Source organism: Rhinoraja longicauda, chromosome 11 (genome assembly GCF_053455715.1).
Source record: "Rhinoraja longicauda isolate Sanriku21f chromosome 11, sRhiLon1.1, whole genome shotgun sequence".
Lineage (NCBI taxonomy): Eukaryota > Metazoa > Chordata > Chondrichthyes > Rajiformes > Arhynchobatidae > Rhinoraja > Rhinoraja longicauda.
The window spans coordinates 9,625,373-9,650,116 of record NC_135963.1 but is presented as its reverse complement, the minus strand read 5'-3'; the positions used below and the strand labels follow the sequence as shown (position 1 = coordinate 9,650,116).

General features: G+C 37.7%; 1 protein-coding gene across 4 annotated transcripts in view; it reads left to right on the top strand.

Annotated features, from left to right (window-relative positions):
• The window catches only part of tgfbr3 (transforming growth factor, beta receptor III), a 126,984-nt gene that overhangs the window by 26,395 nt on the left and 75,845 nt on the right, over positions 1-24,744 (top strand). For all 4 annotated transcript variants that reach the window (XM_078408204.1, XM_078408205.1, XM_078408203.1 and 1 more), the window contains exon 3: positions 4,626-4,846. In XM_078408204.1, coding sequence (XP_078264330.1) covers positions 4,626-4,846 — 221 coding nt within the window. The remainder of the gene's footprint in view (positions 1-4,625; positions 4,847-24,744) is intronic.

The following is a 24,744-nucleotide window of genomic DNA, read 5'->3' as shown; positions in this document are numbered from 1 at the left end:
ACAATAGAGTCGCTTCGTTCCATACAGTCAACCTCTGCTTTTGTTCCTTGCAATCTGTGATCTTTCATGTTAGATTGCTCCACACAGTAAATAGTAGGTCCTTGGGGGTATGGTGTAGAATAAAGAGAACTTTGGCAAGCAGAATAATATGATGTACTCTTAAGTATGGCCTTAACAATGTCTTATGCAGCAGTCGTTCAATGTTCTGACCACTGTGCTCAATACACTGATCAATGAAGGCAAGTGTACCAAATGCTGTTTCATCTCCCTGTCCCCACCTTCATGGAACTATCTACCTGTACCCCTTGTATTTTATGATTCCATCCCTAAATGCTTGGTTATTTGCTAAGGAGCAAAAAGAAAACTAAATGCTAGAAATCCAAAACAAAAAGGAAAATGCTGGAAGTGAAATAAGTGAGAACATTATGTCATAACTCTCCATTTCAACAATAGTTTTACCATTTTAAAATGTTGGTCCAAGTGATCCAGGTTGTAGCAGGTGTTTGTGAAGGGAACCATCACAATTTGACTTGTTCTATGCAAGCAAGTCTTAAACTTGAGAATCTGCTGTTCTTAAAGAAGTATCATTCTGTCTGGGAATCTGTCCCTGTCTCTTTCATCCAGATCTTGTGGGATTGGATTCCCCATTCATTTCATCAAGAATTCTCAGCCAGAAGAACGGCGAAATTATTTTTCTTTCTAAGTTACTTTTGTTTTATGTTTTGATTTGTAAATACCTTAACATGTTTTTAAGTTTTGTATTTTTAATTTAACTTTAAAAATATTTGTTTACACCAATGGTATATTTTTAAACACCACCAATATTTTTAAACACCACCAATATTTTTTAAATCTGTTTAAAAAGAGCACTTCTACGGTTTTGACCACAAAGTGCTGCACCCAACATAGCCTCCCAAATAATGGCCTTGGCAGCTTTACCTTAGGCCTAACTCCAGTCACCACACAAGTGTAAGGCTATCATCAATAGGCCTGAGCAGTGGACCACTGATCATGAATCAGGCCATTAATTAATTAGTTATGTTTCCAGTGTAGTGGTTGCAGCTTGCACATGAGCAACATTCAGTAGTTGCAAGACCCATGACCAGCTTGCCATCCTCTAGGCCATTCGGCTCGAGGGGCAGAATGGCCTACTCCTGCACCTATTGTCTATTGTCTCTACACACCCTGGTCCAATGATCCAGCAGCTCTTGAGTGATTCTTTTTGTTATCTCGCAGTTATCTTTAACAGGACATTTTTATTGGGGGTCTCGAAAGGATGACTTGTAATACTAGTGTCCCAAGCATGGAAATACCACAGATCACACAAGGTGAATGGTAGTGACAATACAATTACATTTACATGGTGTAGGCCTGATAGGATAGTAATGCATGCTGTCTCAACGCCAGAGGTTTGCTGTCAGCCCCAGATTTTAAAAATGCACTGAAATCTGTTTTAGTATTGTCAAAATTTCCTGCATAAACACATATTCTGTTACACTTGGGTTGCCTCTAATTTGCTACATGTTCTGGTTCACAGTTCGTGCAGTGGTGATGTCTGCAACCATATATTTGACTGAAAATGAACTATTCTGTTGATTCGTGATCTACAAGATTTGGAAAATTAATATGTACTGAATGTCAGAACATGTCTTTTTGATGGTAATCAGTTCTTTGCCTTTTGAAGTACTCGCTATTTGCAAAGGAACTAAATCGGATTTTGTTATGCTAAGAGCTTAGAGCTACTATTCTCCTCAAGAGGCTGATAATGTGAAGTGAATTAACTTTTCAGATAAACAAAGCTAAACAGTTGCCATAGCAAATTTTGAACTCTGTCTGATGAGAGAATTTTTTCACCAGTGAGGGCAAAAAAAGATTAAGATTAGCTAGCTGCTTTTGGTTAGTGTTTATTATTGCATTTTGTTTTCTTAATTATGATCAACGTTTATTACAAAATTTACAGCTGTTTGTATTAATACATTACTTTTTTCATGTTGGATGAAGAATTAAAAATGTTCTCTTGTAAATTATGTTAATTATTAGCTCTATGTCCGTGACAGCATTAGTTTGAAACCCTGTTAAATTTATTTCATTAAATGTAAAGTCTTTCATTAACTCAAGCAGCATTATGCTGTGCAAGAACTTGCCCGTGCTAATATATTAGTGAGTTCTTTAAAATTAAGTATTGTAACTTGGTAACCATAATGCTAAATGATCACATTCCCAATGAGTTGCAATCACTCGGCTTTCACACTTGCCTTCAACAGACAAGTTGGGGCAGTCCTTAACTAGGTCAGTTGAGTGCTTTATGTGAACGAGAGAAAGGTTGACAGGACTGGGCCTGTCCAATAGTTACAATCCATTTTATTAAGAGACAGAATTGATGTTTGGAAACTTTCATGCTGTTGGAATAAATGTGGCAGGTGTGGGAACATGAAAGGACAGGAAATGGAGCGTGACTTGGAAATGGAGCAGATCTTGGAATCTGTCACATTATTTAACTGTGGGGATCATTATCCCGTGATTTTAATTAACAGAAAGGTATTGAATTTTAGCATGATTTCAATTGAAACAGATGGAGTTTTCCAGATTACGTCTATCCTGGGGTAAAAGTTTGCCGTTTGGTTTCACCTCCTTAATGGTGTAGCACTAATACTTTCTGTAAATAAACAATTCAATTCCTCATAAATTCTAATCTATTTTGAATATGAACCAATGCTCTGAAAGCTCTTTACATTTTTTAGTTACTCTCATTTTTGTCCACCTCTGCATGAATCTCTTTTTGGCTCCCTGCCAATTCCCTACATGTGTCCCAAGGGTACCCTCAGTACAAGAATCAAAAGTGTTTAATTGTCATATGTCCCGATAATCGAACAATTTTGTGATTGATATTATTTATCTCTTGCGTGCAAACTTATTAAATGACTTTTGCATGATCTGGAGAAATTCGCCTTGTGCCATGCTAGCAATTCATTCAAAAGTTTCAACTAGATTGGCTCATTGTCAGACAAGTTGGCTCATTGATCAACTAACAAATTTGTTCAAATGCTTAGTTACATCATTGACCAAACTCACAGGTCTGTAATTATATGTAGGGAAGAACTGCAGATGCTGGTTTAAATCGAAGGTAGACACAAAATGCTGGAGTAACTCAGCGGGACAGGCAGCATCTCTGGAGAGAAGGAATGGGAGACGTTTCGGGTCGAGACCCTTCTTTGGACGTTTGAAGGAGTTACTCTAGCATTTTGTGTCTAGGTCTGTAATTATCAAGTTTCTCCCTTTTTTCGCTTTAAAATAATGGAATAACATTTAATGCTTCCTAATTCTAAGGCAAAATCCTGAATCTATTTGTGTGTTGCATATTCCCTCGCCTATTTCTGAGTTTATTAGATTCTGGAGACGTGTTAATCCTACATTGTGTTCTTTTCCACCATTAAAAACGAGTAAAATATATACAATTACATTGCCTATATTTATGCTGTTGACTAAATTTAGAGTTAATTTATACCACTGGTATTTTATATTCACACAATATTTTCCTGTTTGCTTTGACATGTTATTTCTTGCAATTTTTTTGGCACAGGAGGAGATTATTTGATCCATCAAGTCCATACTGTATCTATGCAGTGGTGTCCAGTTAGCTGCATTCTCCACTCTCCCCACCTCCTCCAATTCCTGCAAATTAATTTTGTCTCAAATTACTATCTAGCTCCCTCTCAGAAGGCCCTGGTTGACTGTTTCTATTTTAAAAGATCTTCCTTACATCTCCCCTGGATGTATTGCCCATAAATTTAAGTCAGTGTTCTCCCTTTCCTTAAACCATCCATCCCGAAGACTACTGTTTACCCTAACTAAATCTGAAATTATCTTATACTGTACACATCTAAAATATGTTGTCAACCATCTTTGCTTCAGGGAGGTTATTCAGTGTTTTCTGTCTTGCCATGTCGTTGAAGATCCTCAATCTTAGAATCAATCTAATAAATGAAGTTTCTCATGTTTGGAACCATTCTTGCCTGTAAGTCGATTACCTCTCAACAAAGGACATGGATCATGCCTTACACCCCTCCTTACATTTTTTTTCCAGTCCTGGTCTGCAAAATGTCTTTGGATGCTTGTCGAAATGGTAGATTAAAACAACAGCTGTTCCTTTTCGCTTTCATTATTTTGTTTTTTGTTTTCTTCATAGAGTTACAAGCCTTCCGATTCTAGGACTCCAGTTAGTGTTAGATGTTTGTATAAACTCTCTCAACTTATGCTGGCATTTTTAGAATAATGGCATTTAAGTACTGAGCAAGTTACTTGAGTATTCAAGTGCTACTGTCTTTTCATTTAAAAGTCTATTGGGTTTTGTTTGTGAGCGGATCTTCGGAACCATTTATTTTAAAGTGTATTGATAAGTGGATTCTTTGTTGACCTCATTAAACTTAGTGCCAATGTTCCATACAGCCACGTGAGCAGAAAATAATGACTTCAAGCACATTAAACTGTTGGAGGTGGGCTAAGAGAGTTTCATCAAACTATGCTTGTTGTTTTTACAGGAAAATTAGTTGTCCATGATTTGAATAATTATATATTTTTTGGAGACATTTTTCTTAATCAACTTGGTTTTGATGTTTTATCCGCAGGTCCTCTGGAAAGAAATGACTGTGTACTTGCACCAGTGGATGAATCCCATCCAGTTAAGACATTGCTTGAGAGCTTTACTGTGTCATCAGGCTGCGCAAGTGGAGGAACAACAGGGCTTCCTCAAGAGGTGCACATTATCAATTTAAAAAGCACTGGAAAAGAGCCCAGCCACCACGGCAAAGGCAAAAATGCTGGAGTTCATGCCAACCGTAAAGATGAGGCAAGTTAAAGTCTTGGCAATTTCACTGAAGGAGAAATTTAAAAAAGTGTAGATAAGATTTTTTATAATTTAAGGTTCTGCCCCAATACTTGTTGATTCAATAAATATATGAAAAAGGATGTGGTTACTACGAAAGTAATTTGTTGTATGCTTATGCCAGATGAGCTTCCTCTGCTTACATCCTGCTGAATCACTCGTGCCTTTTGATTCTCTCAGTTTTGACTATGCTTTTGACTCATCCTTTGCCCTACATAAACTTGTCATCTCAAACTCAACAGTCTGGATATTAAATTACTTTGAATTCTATTCATCCATTACCTGTGCTCTGAACTTTGTCTACCATGTGGCAATTCTAGTATTTAAAAATTCTCGCTCTTGTTTTAATCTACCATTTTCCTGTCCCTCCCTACAAGTGCAGATTCACAAGCACAGTAAAATGTATCAGGCCCTCTGGGTTCCCTCAACGCATGTCTGGTTTTAATGTAATTGCCTTTAATTATTGGCAGCAGTGTCTCGGCCTGAATCTCTGGATTTCCCTTCCTAAAATTTTCTGGCACTTTCTGTCTCTTTCCTCCAGAAGACAGTTTTTAAGATCTACCTTTGCGAACAAGTTTCGGCAACATTATCCTATAAATCTCGTATGTCAACTTTCACCTGGTAATATTCAGCTGAAAATCATGTGATATTTATGCAAAAGGAGCTATGTAATGCAAATGGTCTTTCGGGGCCTTACGCAATGGTAGGTCTTTCAATGACAGCTGCATTATTTAAGCTAACTCTTTGGGTATTTAAACATTTTTAGCTAAAGCTTGCTGGAAATATAATGCAATAACTTCCCAGGTGAGCGATTTGTGTGTAGAGGGCAGGCAATGGTAGTCTGAATCTTGCAGGAAATTGCAGGTAACTCACCAAGTGAGAGATACCAAGTTCAGGATTCCCATGTACGTGAGATGGGAAACTTTTACATTTTTTTATTTTTAAATGGTCAAAGAATTTCACGTCTTAACTTTAACATTTTTTACTTTCTTAGTCATTTTTTAATTTTGAACGTTCTAATACCATCAGCAATTTTGACACCACGGCAGTAGGAATGAACTGGCTGTCAATTTTTTTTCTGTTTTAAGAGTAGCCCAATCCTATTGCCATCCTATTGCCATCTAGCATCGTGACGGTGTTTGAGTTCAAAGCCCTTCTGCCAGCCAGGTCTGACCTTTGAAGATTAGAGTCATGAAGTACAGCAACAGACCATTTTGTCCACTGAATCCATGTTGACCATGAAGCACCAACCCCATATTTACTTCAACTTGCCCAATATCCTAGCAACCACCTATACACTGGGGGCAATGAACCAACCAACCCAAGCCTGAGTGCAGGGTGACATTGGGATATCAGCAAAAGATAAATTCAGATTTACTGCAAGTGAGGGACTCTGGCAGGCAATTTTGTGCTTTTGCATCTATTTAATTAAGTAGAATAAAATACTGTGAAATTCACAGTGCAAAGACTGATAAAGGAATATGAATGAATGTATTTAATGTCTGAGAGAAAATAGAAAACATGAAGTAAAAAGTAAAATTTTATGTGTGATGCGTTATTAAACTATACACACTGTTAAAGTCTGTTGAAATGATACACCATATCCATAAAAGATGTAATGCCTATTATCTTAGCTCAATGAGCTTTATGTATGAATTCACCATGTTTTTCTGTTCTCAGCCAAAAATGTCACATTTTATGATAATAGAGTCCAAAAACATCAGGCTACTTCTTATTCCCTTCGTCCCTTTTCTGCTTCCTGAGACCAGGGGCCTCCAAACCTTTCAGCATGAAGGCCACATTATATATTTGGCACATTTTCATGGGCCGTAGGAAAAAATAAAGAAGTGTGAGTTTTATAAATTTAATGAACTCAAAAAAGTTTAGATTAAAAGTTATATTCGATTAGATTAGGAAAGGTTAAACTAGGTTAGGTTAGATTACATTAGCTTTATATGGCAACAAATAAATAATATTCAATTTTTTAAAAGAGCTTGAAATATAGGTATGCAATTATTTATAAAACAGAAAAAATACAGTGACCACCACTGGGGGAGAGAGAGAGGGGTAGAGAGAGTGGGGGGGGAGAGTCGGGTTAGAGGGAACAGCGGGTGAGAGCGGGAGCGCGGGGAGGGTGTCAGAGGGTCCGGTGAAGGAGCGCCGCCACTTGCGGCGGATGATCCCTCCCTCTCTCTCTCCCCTCTTTCTCTCTCCCCTCTCCCTCTCTCCCAGAGCCAGCGAGATCTGTGCCGCTGCTCCACTTTCTTTGTTTCCTTGGGTTTGTTGTTTGCAAGGGGGCGCTGCAATCTCTCGCCATGTCCCGGCTCTGGGTCGGTGGCGATCCGCTCTCCAGTGAACCTTCGCCAGCAGCTTCTGCCTCCAGTCCCCGCTGTGTAAGAGCTTGCTGCGGGCCGGATAAAATCTCGTGGCAGGCCGGATGTGGCCCGCGGGCCATAGTTTGGAGATCCCTGCCTTAGACCATGCTTTCAACAACGTTTAACTGACTTTGAGATCCTAAAGATGAAGATTGAGACCATCTACTTTTGCTGCTCTTGTGTTCCCAAGAAGCCTACCTATCCCAAAAGATCCCCGCCACTTTAAATTCCTCAATTGTCTGCGCTTTGCCTCATGTGCTTTCCCCTTTCAAATCCCACCTGAGCCAGTGTTGCCACGAGACTTGCTCATTCCCACTAAATTACCATTCACACAGCCGTGCTACTGGACCTCAAACATAGTGACGTTTTAAAGGATTTCCTTTCTAACTTGATGCTCAAATGTACTTGCCTTACCTCTGACCCCAAAATATTTACCATGGGGATCCTGTCAGACAATTTAATGTATGACAAGTATTACAGGTCATTTCTTCCCCTTTGCTCCCTCCCCACCTCTTTTAAAAGTCAATTCGAGTTAGCTTGCATGACTGAAAAAGGATGTGGTAAGTACTGGGGGAAAAAAGGGTTGAAATTTAATTCATGTAGAAGTGCAAAACAGGCGACCTTGCACCCATTCCTGATATTTATTTCCCTTAACCTCAGCACATTACAGGGGAGATGTAATTGAATGAGAGGTTGCAGAGGAGATTTGAGAATTTTGCTAGGAGTGGAAAATATTAGCTATGAGGAAAGATTGGTTAGGATTGAATTTTCATTTAGAACAGAGGAGGTTGAGAGGATATTAAATTGAAATGTACAACATTATCAAGGCCTGGGGGAATAAATAAGAGGTACCTATTTTCCTTACCAGACGAGTCAAAAGCAAAGGAGCATCAATTTTAAGTAATTAGTACAAGATTTAGAGTCGAGATGAGGACTTTTTCATCTAGAGAATATCAGGGGTCTGGAAATTACTGCACTGAAAAATCTTGGAAGTTGAAACCCTTAACCTACTTTAAACAACAGTAACTGGGCTTGCATTTGGACTGTAACCTACAAATCCATGAGCCCTATAGTGGAAGATGAGGGTGATTAGTAATTTTTCAACTGTCCTATCCATGATGCCTCAACCCTCCAGTGCTGTAAACTTTCACTCCTACCTCGCTCACTATTGGGCAGAGGTCTGATGTGATACCAACCAAGCCAACTTTCTGCTTAAAGTTAAAACTATCCCAATTTTCTTTCTGTTTTTAGCATAAACTTAGCACAAAAAGCTAAGTGATCACAAGCCATTTAAAATAAAAATTAGCCAAGCTTGCACAGATCTACTTTTTCTTCCACATGTCTGCAAGTTTACACAAGCAAATGCTATTTAATGTGCTGGAGAGAGCTTTAAAAAGATATGACTATGAGAGAAATTCAATATTTTGTGATTCATCTTTTTCCTTTCCGCAGTAACTTTGCAAAGAATGGGTGGGGTACATCGACTATATAAGATCGTAATTTGGTTTGTGTAAGAAAAAAATTGTTTGATAAGTACGCTAGCTACAATATTTCTGAATATTTCAAAACTTTTTTATAATAGGTATATTATCAATAATGGTATATATATGTGTATATACATGTTTATACACATATATACATATGTATACACACACACACACACACACACACACACACACACACACACACACACACACACACACACACACACACACACACACACACACACACACACACATATATATACACTATGTATATATATATATATATGTGTGTGTGTATATGTATATGTGTGTTTGTGCAATGGTCTTGTAAGCTTCAGAGATTTTCATTGATTTAGCACGTATTTTAACTGGTATGGTTTAGCAATTTCAGAGAATCATAGAAATATACAGCACTGAATCACGTCCACCTTTAGGCCAACCTTGTCCATACTGACTATACTAATCCCATTTGCCCACATCAGGCCCATATCCCCCATTCCTTACTTGGTCAAACACCTTTTAAACATTGTCATTCTATCTGCCTCTGGCAGCTCATTCCAGATAGTCATGATCCTATGTGTGAAAAATATACCCCTCAGAATTCTAAACGTATCCCTCTAATCTCCGATTACACTAAATCTCTGAATCTCATTGACTGTAAAATATAAAACCATTTGTAAGTATCTGTAAAATCAGCATTGTAGAGCAAGAAATTGTAATATGATCCAATTGGTCTATTTTGATATTTATGTGCCGCACTAGCCAACTCCCACCATAGCTCAGCTAATTTCACCTCTTTTGATTCTCCTCTCCCCCCCCTCACCTGATTGCACTTGTGTTGTTGACCCCTATCAGCCACATGGGAGCAAGATCTACACATTCTAGTAACTCTCCTGGGAAATAAGTTTCTTTGGAATTCATATGGATGTTCAATGGCTGTTTGTTCTATTGTCCAAATATACTTGCTGTGTCATTTTAAATTGCCATTAAAGATAATTGAAACTGTTTTCACTTCTAAATTTAGCAGTTTATAAACTTGCAACCTTCTCTCTAAACAATGTTCAAAAGATAAGGAATTGTATTCAAAGATCAGACTGTGGCACATTGTGACATGCTTTTCTCTGTCGCTGATTTTGATGCTAGACGACACTTGTCTGCTGTTATTTGTTCCACCATTATAACAACAGTTTGAAATGGCTGGTATTCTTCCCCTTAGCTTCACGGTTTCCTGTTCATTCCAGTTGCTGGCAACTGGATAGAGCAAAGTAAACAAGTGAAGAGATCAGATTTTGCTTCATGGTTTGCGTGGTAAACAGTTTTCCAACTCTTGTCTTTTTGTCTCTTCCAACTCCAACTCTTTTTGTCTTTTCCAACTCTTGTCTCAAAACTTCAGGATTTGTGTGCACTTTCTCATTTTTGTCTAACTGTGCTATTTAATTTATTTTCGACATCCTTTTGTACGTTTACACGCACAATACCTTCTGATTGTTTTTATTCAAAATGTATGAACAAGACATCGAATCAGATATATGTTGTAAAAATTCTTCACTAATTTTTCATTAATAGAAGTGATTTTTCTTTCATATCCATGCAAGGGATTTGGGCTCTGCAGGTGAAGGCAGCATTTAACTGCTTAATCCTAATTCTCCTTGAAGATGTGAGGTGCCTTGAACTGCTGCAACCATTGGGGTTTGGGACCACCCACAATTCCCAAGATTGTAACTCTCTGCATTCTTCAGAATATTAAATGGTGTTTAAATAAGCTACAGAGTAGCTTTGCATCAATTTTTAATTTGCTGATACAGGTTCTGGAAATGTTGATTTCAAAATGTACCTGTACCATACATAAATATTCTGATTTTCTATACTTGAATAAAAACTTAAACGTAGCTAACTTGGCCTCTATCAGTAACTTAAATTTAGTCTGTTCATCATTGAAAATAATTGCCTAGATTGATGTGCAGTCCCTGTCATTCTAGACATTGATAAACATCAAATCTTGGGTCAGGATATAAATTATTTTTCTGCTCTTCTATTTCTAGTGAAATGTCTTGTCCAAATTATTTTCTTATTAGAAAGTAGAGTATTTTAAAAGGTAATTTTCTATCAATGCTGAAATTGTTGCACATCTCGAAGCATCTTAAAAAATACCCCCAATAAAATGCCATAAATAGAATGCCCATATGTTAACATTTGGGACAAATACTTCATAACCTATTACTGAGAATGGGATAGTTGTACTGAGGGGAATAGCTAGTGGCAGCCATCTTTGTACTTTCTCAACAGGAGACCACCCCAGTACATTTGCAGGAAACATGTTCAGAATGTTGGGGAAGTCCAGAACCAGGGGCCACAGTTTAAGAATAAGGGGTAGGCCATTTAGAACGGAGATGAGGAAAAACTTTTTCAGTCAGAGTTGTGAATCTGTGGAATTCACTGCCTCAGAAGGCAGTGGTGGCCAAGTCTCTGAATGCATCCAAGAGAGAACTAGATAGAGCTCTTAAGGATAGCAGAGTCAGGGGCTATGGGGAGAACGCAGGAAAGGGGTACTGATTGAGAATGATCAGCCATGATCACATTGAATGGTGGTGCTGGCTCGAAGGGCCGAATGGCCTACTCCTGCACCTATTGTCTATTATTGTCTATTGTCCATTTAGCTTAATTTAGGACAATGGCGGTCTCTTTTCCTCTGGAATCAGCTTGCAAACAGAGCAAAGCACTGCAAGCCCTTCTGGATCAACTTTGGTAAATGATTGGCATTGGGGGATAATAAAAAAAACTTGCTTGAATCCAAAACTTTGCAAACGCATGGATGTGGCCTACCTGTGTCCAAGTCCCTTGCTCTTAGAGGCTTTGGCAGCTTTCCAAGAACTCGTCAGCATGTACAACGAGTTCTAGAGTTACAATGTCATAATAGAAGATAAATTAGCAATACCAGTAAATATAATGATTGAAAAGCATTTGGGAGTTCTTTTAGATCCCAATAGTACAATATTGCCTAATTCCCTATTGCACATATGTAAAGTATAAAGCCAGTGTGTTTATTCTGCATAAAAGCTGAAGCTAAATTGGGGTTGATGTATTTAAATGAATAGTTACTTCAGAGTCCAAGACAAAACCTGAGCTGCCCTACTTAGTGGTTAAATGAGTAAACTGATACTGGTTTTCAGTTGTTGAATTCCTCCCTTTGCCAAGCGCTGACTTGTAAAAACAAATTATATTTGAAAGACTATTCTATCAAAGCCTAATTAAGAATTTTGTTACATGACCAAGCTTATCCAATTCTATATTGATGACAATTTGTCACAATACTTAGTAATATTTACGTAGTTATTGGAAATCTGCATAAACTAACGCATATGATTATGACTTTTGTTATGTTTGAAGTGAATTTGTCGTATTCAAATTGGAATGTATTTTGCTATTCAGAAGATGTTTATTTCCACTGAATACAAACCCTACTTAAGGAATTAAATGCTGAGTACAAGTTGATTGAGCTAAAATCCATCTTATTTGATCTACACACAGACTAGTTTGCAGCATTAAAGTCAAGACTTCTTCCAAATTTCGTACATACTACGGATTTTCTCTCATTTACGATGGTTATTGTGAAATGACTGGTGCAAAGAAACCAACACATCAGATACCTTAGAAGCTGAGCTGTAAACAAAATAGATTTCGTTACAACCAAAAGAATTGAGAAATATAATTTAATGTAGTGTAATTGGAGCGATCCTAATTTATTAAAGGCAGAATTTGTTATTATTTGATAACACCAAGGAATAAAATAGCTGCTGCAGGCGGAATAAGGGAATGACAATAGGTCAATAATTGCAAATATATTAATATGACCAACACCTGCAACAAAGGAAGTATAATTGCTGGTCCAAAGTACCATGGATAAGAAATGCTGCATTAAAATGTTGCTGTGGGGGTCTAAAATCATGCCAGTCTTTGTGTGGCTTTACTTAAGTATTATTGAATTTATCTTTATAACCAATCACCAGCTAGAGAACTGGTTCCTTTCTGTTGGCCTGATCCCAAATAGAAACTTGCTCTTGGACTCTGGCCAACATTCCCCATTCTGATATTTTTCCTAGTTTGACTAGGGCAGAGCATTGCAGTTGAGTGAGTGAACATGTTGCTCTCTATGGATCTTTGGGGGATTCAGTGGAGAGAGTGCGGGGGACAGAGGGTAAAGAAAACTTTATGATGGAGAAAATCTGTGACAAAAGATAAACTTTCAAATCTTTCACATTGAGTAACTGTAATGCATTGCAGAGTGGATTAAACCGTTTCCTTAATTGGGAAACTGACCATGAAGGTAAAGTAATTATTTTCGAGCTGCCTTTCTCTCTGCTGTCTGCATTATTTATATTTGAACATCTAATAGCTGGTGTATTGCAATGTTGAAAGCACCACATTGTGTGAAGAGCTTTCAAAGATTTTCAAATATAATATCAGATACAAATGTAATGTATCTTTGCAAAAATAACCATTTTTAATTGGCACAGAAGTTTGTAGAATGTTTACAAGTTTGAACTTTCTGGTACTCTGTTTATCATTTTGAATTGAAAAAACAAGCCAAGAACAAGCAATGTAGTCTCATTTGCTGGATACTTAGAACTGATTCCCAAGAGATTACATATATCAGGCTGCATTCATCGATGAAAACATTCATCAACTACAGCTTGGCATCTAACATAATAATCCCCTTCAAACCCATCACCAAGCTGCAAGCCCGGGCCTCTGTTTCTCCCTTTGAACTGGATCCTTGACTTTCTGATCATCAAATCTCAATCAGTGCAGATTGGTAACAACATCTCCCCATTCATCATTAACACATAGGGTACACACCAGGTCTGTGTGCTTGGCCCCCTGTTCTATTTGCTTTACACCATGATGTGTGGTTAAGCACTGCTCCAGCTTTATTCTTGATCCCTTACTATACCCCCTATGCACTAACCACCATGCGGCTAAATTCTGCTGCCATTCCATTTACAAACAAGACCACCATAGTAGGTTGGATCTCAAACATTGATTGGAAGGAGTGCAGGAAGGAGATAGAGCTTAGTAACAGTGCCAAGATAACAACTCTCCCTCATTGTCAGCAAAACCTTGGGGGTCGTCTTGATACCCAGTCTATACCAATGGTGTTGAAGTGGAGCATGAGGTCCCATACCATGAGGTTCATGAAAAGCTACTTTACTATTAGCATCAAATTATAGAACCAACCTGCACAAAACTAATCCTCCTTCAGTGGAATACTGTGGACCTCTCTTGCACTATCATGAACTTATTCTTTGATTATTTTTGCACAAATGTTTTTGAGGTCTATTTATTTTCACTGCCTTGTATAATTTTTGTGTGTTGTCAGAGTGTGTGCTTGTGATGCTGCTACAAGCAAGATTTTCATTGTACCTCTACCTCACTATACATGTGCACATGACAATAAACTCGACTTGACCAGACATCTTCTGGATCTCCAAGCATTTGAGTGCTGGAAAGCTACTTGTACACAGCTCTAAAACATCAGAGTAATCATTCAGTGTTTACTTTGTTATCATAATGAAAATATTTGTTTTGATTGCATTTTAAGTGACCAGTATGTCAGGGTCTCTCTTGATGTAGGTGACTTAGCCTCAAGGCATTTGCTTAGAATATTTAGTAAATTCTTTCAATCAGGAGAGAGAGAAAAAAAACAATAAATCCTCTCCTTGGAGAATTTTTTCTGCTGAGTTTCTTTCACCAGTATTATCCCTTTCATCTCATATGGACTTTACATTACAATTACAAAAACACAAATCTCTGCCTAGCACTATTAGCTATGGGGGTTCACATTTTTGCTTTTAGGCACTTCAAACAGCAAATGCCATCTGACGTAATTCTGGAATACGAAGGTCAGCTATGAAAGGAAAGTAATATTCCAGATGGATAAGTGTCATGTGACATTGTCAATACCTGGAGGAAATTAGAGATTTCCGATTCTTGTGTACTCTAAGCTCAATTAGTTTCAATGTAAAACCTACCTGTATATTGCCAGTCTTCCTTTCTCGGCCCTCTGTTGAATATGTCGTCAGCCTATTATAATTTAAAATATCAATGTCTTCAAGGAAGCTTTTGCTTTTTTTCGGGGGGGGGGGGGGGTGCGGTGGTTGGGGACTGGAGCCTATGAAAGGTGCTTCTTGTTACATCACAATTTGGTAAGCACATTTTTACTTCAATGTTTGAATGCCTTAATGCTCCTAGCACCTTAAACCCTTCAGTTCTCTTTATGTCTGGACACTTTTCACAAATATACCATTTGATCCCGTCCTTCCTCGTTATTCCTTCCACTTTACACGTCTCCCCTAATTTAATCCGCCCATGTCACCAGCGTGTTAATATCTAACTGCTGTCCTCACTGAAGTTAAAATTAGCAAAAAGGCACATTTAGGACTGAGGTCATTAAATTCTTCAGTAAACGACAAGCTGAGGTAAGTGAAACAGCAAAGGTTTATTGAGTATTATGTTTACAAACTTCCTTCCAAGATAAAATACAATTGTACTTATAAAATAGGTTTCTAACTTAAAATGTAATTCTTTAACTGGTGTCATTCAGCATGGAAACAGATCCTTCGGTCCAATTTGTCAATGCCAATCAAGATGGTGTCTATTTGCTTTAGAAATATGTCTTTGGGTGGGAGAGGGCAGAAATATCCAGACATTTTGTTTGTAAGACTTGGGCGGCGTCCTGAGTTTTGTATTATCCCTAATCTCTCTTGAACTGTGACCATTTTGGAGATCAGTTAGTACCCCACATTGTTGGGCCTGGAGCCACATCTGAGCTGGTAAGGAGAGCAGATTTCTTATCCTGTGTGACATTAATGAACCAGATACTTTAAAAAAAATCAATAGTGTATCGTCATTATGACAAGTTTGAACTGCCTAATTTAATTTTCTAATACAGACTTAAATTTCCATGCTACCATAGTAGAATTCTAATCCAGTTATTTCAACAAAGTAACTTTGCCATTTATCTCATTTTAATATAGAAAAACTGAATTCCTGTATCTTAAAAAATATATAAATTTCCCTCAGTTTATTTGTATCGAACATCTGAATCATAGATTCAGGTCAATGACTAATGCTGATGCATCACAATGCTATGTGGTGTCTTTAATTAATTTTTGCAAATTGAGTCAAGAATACTATTTAACCCAAGACCTCCAAGAGGTCACGCCAATGTATAATCAACACCAAATAAATTTATTTTTACACGCCTGTGCATTGACCAAATCAAAGAGACTGATGACTGACAGAAGCTAATTGTGAAACTCGTGAAAGTGCAAAGCAGAGATGCCTGTGGCAGTAATTAACTGAATGAAAACATTGTGCATTTACCTCTAAATTCCAGGTTTATTTTTCAAATGATCTGCCTCTCCTGTTATGTGCATATCTGTTTTATTTTCTTCCATATCATATAACTGGATTTTATCTGTGAAGTAACCCTAGCAGATGCTGATATTAGGTAACAGGTTTCAGCTTGTCTGGCACCATTGCACCATCATTCCAATGGTGTTAAATCTCCTGAGCATAACCAACTGTTTCCTCTCCCACACTACTTTAAATCTTCATTGGAGGTTTAAACAAAAAGTGAATCTGCCGCAAAACCAAAATATGAAGAGCACTTGAGAAAGCAGTGGAAAAGTCTAAGTAGTGAGGTAGTGCTGTTGGGAATGCAAATGATCTTTAAGTGTTGATCATGAAACAGAAGCATTTCCATATTTATGGATAAAGTTCAACATAATGTGCCAGATTGAGATCAGATGTCCCATTATCTTTAGCTTTTGGGCACCCCCGATATCTTATCTCGGAACCGAGGCACCAATCTCCTGACCCTGCAGTGTGCCAAGGCTCCGATTGGAGGTGTCAACCTCCAGTTGTCCCTGAAATCCTGCTTCCTTGCCTTGGACCTGAAAATGTCATCTTTCCTTCCATTCCTCCTCATACATCGCATTTCCTAGCCACGAGATAAACCAACTGCCCTGACCCAGCAGACGCCACTGAATGTGTAAGAAGGAACTGTAGATGCTGGTTTAAACTAAAGATAGACACAATTATAACCCAATCAATAAGATAAATACTGCTGGAACACATTATGTCACTTACGTGCAAGTGCAATGTGACATGTGTTAAATCACATTTATGGTGTTTTTGGGTCTTAAAGATATTTGAAAAGTTTTTAGGAAAGTGGTGTCTTTTTGATTTGTTGTCATATCTTTTGTTGCCTTGCATGAGTATGCTTTTTCAAACATCTTTACACAAATGTTGATAATGTTGTGACTGTTCCAAGTTTTGGGCAAATTAAATCCCTGGGAGTCTATCTACTGGCATGCACTTTTAATACTGTTTTATTGACTTAACTAATGAGGGAAACTCAATGGATCTATTGACAGTACTTTAAAAGTTCCAGACTTGTGATTATCTGAATATAACTTTGATTTAAGAGAAACTGCTCTCCAGTTGCCCTCTCTTGTGGTCTGATGTCTTAATTAAAAATCTTACGGTCATGTAATTAAAGTTAACATTTAACAATATCAGCAATAAATGAAGCTGGTAATTAAACCACTTAAAGTGTATAGGAAAGAAAGTGATCTGCCTCCTAAAAGATTCGATGTGCTGATGGTAAATTGATGACTATTATACTATGTCCTTTTGGAAGAAATGGGGTTTCAGAATCACTGCAACATGAAAACATTCCTTGCATATCTCAACACAGAAGGAGGTCATTGGAGCCCAGCAGATTGATGCCGCCTACCCACAGTGTAATCCCATCAGTCCCATTCCCCGTGTCTGTGGAACCCTGCATGCCTATCATCTCACTGCCACCCACCTATACGAGAAGGAATTTACAGTGGACAATTAACTTATCAGCATGTAATTGCGATGTGGAGGAAACCAGAATACCTGGTGGAAACCAATGTGATCACACAGACAAGCACCTGGATATTTAAAGCTATGAGATAGCATTGCTAATTGACTACTTAATTTATTATATTTTTATTTATTTAATTTGTGTATAGGAACTTAGTGGGCCAAGTAGCCCATTTTCATGCTGCATGACTCTGATTCTGTGATTCTATATATAATCTTTATAAAAAATGATATTTTTATTGCCACTAAAATTATTTAAATGGTTTATTCTGTTGGTGCTGAAATGCATGGAAAAAATGACTAAATTCAATCAATTAATGATTTCATTTAGTGCTAAAAAAATGATTATCAATGTTTCAAAATCTTTCTGCATTTACAATAGCATTAACTTTTTTCTACAATTTCTGAAATTGTCCCCAGTGACTCCCTTCTCTTTGTTCCTCTGCAACATTTGTGCTTGGTATTTTTCCTTTGATCCAAACGTCCTGTTGCCTGAGCTCTTGGATTTTTTATGTGCCTGTATTCGCTTACCATTGAAGTGTCTTTCACTGTCTCCAAAGAGGTTAAAACAAAAGTGAGTGAACAACCATCTGTTCGGAAAGGGGAAAATAGTGCAAGAAAATTCTTGTTCCATCAGAGAAATTGGTTCCGGGAAGAGAAAAGCCGCTTTGGTTCCTCTTATCTACTTTCTCCAATGCATCACTGAACTGATTTAAATTTGTGCAAGAATTATGAGCTTTTCTTAAGGATGAGATGAAACTCTTACTGAAACATCCAATTCCAATTTTTGTGCTGAACCTGCATCTCCTGTGTACGCAATATATTTTTACTTCAACTTTGAGAACAATAACTGATTTCTAGTTATCATCCTCCATTTCTTTGAGGATTTTGCTCACAATTGATATTAGACATGATCAAAATTGAAATTACAAATATGTCTACTCTTTCCCATGATCGTACTCAATATAGATTTTCGTTCAAAATTGGCTTTGGCAAATATTGATGCTTCCCTGCAACATTTCAACCAGACGTGTAGAGATCTGTGTTATTCCATGCAGCTTAGTCTCTGTGGAAATCAGCTAATTTAACTCTCATTGGAGACTGAATGCAGACCTTCCTGGATTCTATGGTACTGCTACTTGCCAGATAGGTCTATGAAGCCATATGGGTAGCCCAAAAATTCCATACGTTATTTGAGAAAATATAAGTGCTGAGTTTTGCGGTACTTTATCTTAGTGTGTAGCTGGAAATCATCATACAGAATTTAATGCCTGTGACATTGTGTGAGTTTGGATTGCCTGGAGTGAACAATTGCAATGCAAGTGGTTGAGCCATTGTTTGTGATATAAATCAAAAGCGGGCTCAATAGTAATGAAAGCCATTGAATTGGAAGTAAATGGAAAAATTGCAACCATCGCTCATCTTGGTCCTTCAGTTAAAAAAATGAGACAACACACTGATGATATATTCAGAGTGCATTCTGCCCAGTTAAATATGAGCCCACCAGTTTCCAATTCGTCCTTGGGGAAAAAAACATACTAGTGCTTAATGTAGTTTTGCAAAGTTATTTGCCAATGTAGGAATTACATTGACTTGTATGCTTTGTAACGAGTTACTTTAAATATGAATTCCATAAAGATGGTACATCCATCTCAAAAATGATCTGATGAGGTTTTATAAACATGGCATATTCAAAATAAATTGATCTTTGACTAGACCTTATGAGAAAAGAAACTGAATTCTGAGTAAATTGGATTGCTTATCTAAAATAAAGATTTGAGTATTCTGCGGAAAAGTAAAATAACTTAAAATCTTGAGAAGTTAGAGGTATGACAGTTTTATATTTTCAGTTCCTCATGTGGGGTAGATTATATGTTGCGATTCTTAAAAAAATATGCACAGAAATTGTGTGGTTGAAGTTTTCTCCAGCAAAATTCAAGGGTGAATCTTTGTTTTACAAACTTTATTTAATATAAGAAGACACACGGTTTTCCATGTTGTTAGTTTATTGCTTTAACACTTATTTCATTGTTATTTTGTGTAAAGCTTATTGGAAAGAGTGTGGTGATTTTGTGCAGGAACTGTGCAGAATTTGTAATTATTGATTGTAAAGTCTACCAGGTAACTTTGTAATTTGCAGTTTTTTAATCTAAAAGTCCTTTATTTATGTTTATTGGAATAGAGATAAAATTTTGAAGCACGATTAGCTTGTTTTTCTAAGCTGAAGTTGCTAATTAATTTGGAGGTGCTTTTAATTGGAGCAATTCTATTTGCTTTTACAATTTTTCAGAGCACCTGAATAGACTGCAGATAAATTCTCTTCATTTGCAATACAGCTAAACCTTTTAAGGCAGCGTAGTCACATCTTGTTCCAGTCGCTCTCAATGTGTCAATGTTTATAACTCCACTCCAGAGCAAAGAAAGATCTTATTTTCAAAGCCATATCTGAAGTTGCCAGTAACTGGATTTGGCTTAGTTTGGCAGCTACTCTCAATTTTAAACGCCACATTTTTAGAAGAAATAGTCATATTTTGGTTAGACAGAATTTCCTGCAGTCCTGTTTACCATGTGGGGAATCTTGGGTGCAAACATATTGCCTGGTGCAATTCGATCGTCTGCCATGGACACTTCAAAATTCCTCTTTCAAGGAACTTCAAAGATGTTTAAGTTGTAATGTCCAGACTATATTAGAAGTCGTCAAATGTTCAAAAATGTAGTCTGAGCACTTTCAATCCATTGCAGACATAGGAATGTTATTTAATTAGTTGGTTTTAGTGGAATGGGCTCTCGTGTCCTTTTGTGGATGTAAATAGAGGTCTTTGATATAGCCAGTATAAGGCAGTAATCTGGCTCACCTCATCATTGTCAAGAGGCCACTACTTGACCATCTGATAATTTCACCTGATGATACTTCAATATCAGTACATAATAATATATGATGTAGGAGTAGGCCATTTGACCCTTTGAATCTTTGCCATTATTCAAGATCGTGGAAGAATTTTCTTAACTCAAATCATCTTCCACTATCCCTACACTTCCTGTCTTTCCTAAATGCCCAGAAATGTATCAATCTTGGTTGTGAATGCAGGGAGGACGTTTCCTTTGATGTGGAGCTAAAAGCCAAGGGCACCAAAATGAAACGAGTTGGCCATTTGTGATCAAGGTGTGAAGAACTTTCTGCACACCTTGGTCCCAAATGGCCAACTCATTCCATTTTGGTGCCCATGGCTCTTGGCTCCACATCAGAAGAAACGTCCTCCCTGCATTCAGCCTACCTATAAGGATTTTGTACGTTTCAATGAACTGTTTTTCTTCTAAATTGGCATAGGTTTAAGATGAGAGGGAGGAGTGGGATTTGTTTTTTACATAGAGGGTGGTTGGAATCTGGAATGCACTGCTTGAACAGGTGGTGGAGGCCGATACTCTCATGATCTTAATGAAGTGTCTAGATAAGTAATTGAATCACCAAGGCATAGAAGCCTATGAATGTCATGTGGTTCAGTACATTGAGTGGCTTGGTGGGCCGGAGGGTCTGTTTCTATGTTGTACTACTCTATGAATCTATAAAATTTTGCAGTTTCCCGAGACCAGAATCTTATTTAGGTTGGCCAAAGCTAGATGTAAAGGAGTGTTTCAGATGCAGGCCAAAGTCTTAACTGTTTATAATGCTCTAGTTAGAGGTTTGATTAAATGCCCACCATTTCCGAGTAGCTGGAATAATTCTTAGAAACGATAGTATTAAGACAAAAAAGTGTCCTTCCTTTTGATCTCTTTATCATCTAAACTATCAAAACTCTCATGGCAACATTTTGTACTGCTAGGTGCATGCACTGCACCAACTTGCAAAGATTGCCTCCTTTCCCTGCAGTCTTCACCATCAGATGGACAATGTTCCCTTCCAACATCCTGAGTTAGGCACAGACTGCTCTTCCTACATTGTCACTGAATTGGTTTTGTGGTATACAACAAGAAGTTTCAAAATCATCTCTTCAGAATAATAATGGGTAACCAAGGGTCTTGCCAATGAAGCCACATAAAAAGAACAAATTAAGAAAATATAAGGGAAAATCCAAACAATACAAGTACAAATCCAAACAATACAAGTACTTCTAGATAGCGAGTAAAAAAACCTGACTCAATTCATTGACTTGAAGCAAGTGGGTTTAAGTTTCTCTTTGCTTTTGAATCGATTGACTGATCCATCATTGGCAAAGAGTGCCTTTTTTGATGCACATTTAAATATTGAGTTTAATGATGGATCAGATTTGTGGCCCAGCACTTAATGCAAGCTGTTTCTTGGTGGATGTATTCCAAATATTTTTTACTTTGAATTTATGTATCCTTGAACAAGTGGTGTTGACAGATTTCTTTCCACAGTTTTGTTTCCCATATGAATGCATTGATTTTTGTTTCTCTCTCTTTGTTTACAAAAGTCAGGAAATAGCAGCTATTAGTTTAAACAATAGACTTTGTCACTCACTGGTGAGTTTGCCTTCGCTGTGGATTGTGTACATAGAAAAAAACTGGTTCATTGTATCGTATTTTTTAAATATCAGGTGATAAAGATCCTGACTTAAATTTGCAGTACATCTAAAATAAATCTGATTTTTATCATTTTCTTGGCAATATTTTATTTATCTAGCTTAATAAAGGCTGGTAGATTAGCTGAGGTTGCAGGCTTTTGATAACATGAATGAGCTAAAGTGTGGATGACTGAAGTGTTACTTTGAAATGAAATCTAAATGATACCAATCTATTACAGAGTATTGATTAAACTTTCGTTCTTTGAAGGTTTCAGTACAAAATAGTATTCGTAGAAAAATCCATTAATGCCTCAAAGTCTTTTTTTATGGACTGTCAACTTGAGGGTGTTGCTGACAATGCCAATATTTGATTCACAATGCTGAGAACTATATTCCACATTCTGTATCTTCCTATCTGCTCTACCCATTGTACTTACATTTGACTCTATTGTATTTATGTATAGCATTATCGCTTCTGAATAGTTACCATGCAAAACAAAGCTTCTCACTGTACCTCGGTAAATGTTGCAATAATAAACCTAAATTTTCCTCATCTCAATTCGACCTTATGAAGATATCCACCTTATCTGAAGAAGAATCCCAACACAAAAGTCACCTAGCCATGTTTTCCAGAGATGCTGCCTGATCTGCTGAGCTACTCCAGTACTTTCCTTTGGCAATTCCTTCTTTCTGCAGCTCTTTTATTTTTGTATAATGGTCCAAAATATTGACCCAAGGATAATATGAGACTTGGGAATTGCAACTGTTGGTGTTCCCATGATTATCTTGGTGGGTTCCAAGCTGGGGCGAGTAACTGTTGTGCATTTTGATGCAAGTACATGGCTACTCAGTGCTGGAAGGGAGAAATTGTTACTGGTGGTGGGTTGCTAATCAAGGGGCTTTATCCTGAATTTTGTTGAGCTTCATGTTCAGTTGGAGCTACATTCATTCACATAAGTGCAGGCAGAGTATCCCACTCCTGACGTGTCTTGTGCCATGTGTAAAGGGTTTGGGGAATTGGGGTGTTTGTAACAAGATACCCAGTCTCTGAAATGCTTTTAGTCATAGTACTTGCATGTCTAAAGCCAGTTGAGTTTCTAGTCAATGGTGAACTGCAGGATGTGTAGGGACTTGCAATGGTCATGTTTCTGAATGCCAAGTGTGGAAGGAGGGGGAGGCCAGTATACTAAATTGGAAGAAGTACAAGGGAATTGTTACTTCACCCAAGATTGCTTAGGTCCCTGGATTTTAATTTGGGCAATTGATAATATCCATGCAAGAAAACTGTTGAATTGAAATATGCTTTCACCATCTCCTTGACAGTGTTTTTCAGATATTAGCTCCTCTGTGTGAAAAACTTTGCTCTCTGATCCCCTCTAAATCTTCTCCCTCTCATAACCCTAAACCTAATTACTTCAGACTCCCTACCATGGGAATATAATTATTTATTTGTACCCCATGTTACCCAGGTAACACTTGGACTCTCTCCACACCACCACATCTTCTCTATACATGACAACCAGAGTTGCATACCACTTTCCATGTGCAGACTAACCAATGTTTTGTAAAGTTGTCAATTGATGTCCAATTCTTATGTGCTATATCCCATCCAGTAAAGGCAAACATACCATATGCTTTCTTCATCACCTTTTCCACCTGTATTGCCACTTTCAGGAAACTATGGCTCTGCACCCCTATGTGTCTCTGTTCACCAATGCTCCTTTGGGACCAATCATTTACTGTATATGTTCTACCATTATTTGACTTTCCGAAATGAATCGCCTCACTTGTTGGGATTGAATCCTGTCTAGCATTACTCCACTCAACTTTCTAGCTGATCCACACCTTGCTTATAGCCTTTGATAACCTCGTTAGTTATCTACAGACACCACAAATTTTATTTGTCATCCACAAACATACTAATCATACCTCCTACAACCAGAAAAAATTGTCAATATATATTACTAACCACGGATCCTCGCACCAATCCTTGTCGTATACCAGTGATCACACATATCCAAACTGAAAAATAGACCTCTAACACCATTCTTTGCATCCTATTACCAAGCCAATTGTTGCTCCAGTTTGATAGCTTACCACGAATATCATGCATTCTAACCAGTAACTCTTACATCCTTAGAAAATATCAGTAATAAATCCAAATTTAGTTTTCACTGTTAAATCATTTATTACCATATAAATATAATTGTTGTTACTCTCTTAATAGTATTAAAATGTTGTATAAGAAAATAACTGCAGATGCTGGTACAAATTGAAGGTATTTATTCACAAAATGCTGGAGTAACTCAGCAGGTCAGGCAGCATCTCAGGAGAGGAATGGGTGACTTTTCGGGTTGAGACCCTTCTTCAGACTGATGTCGGGGGGGGGGGGGGGGGGGGTGGGACAAAGGATGATCTCCCTCTATCTTCCTGTCTCCACCTATATCCTTCCTTTGTCCCGCCCCCCTGACATCAGTCTGAAGAAGAGTCTCGACCCGAAATGTCACCCATTCCTTCTCTCCTGAGATGCTGCCTGACCTGCTGAGTTACCAGCATTTTGTGAA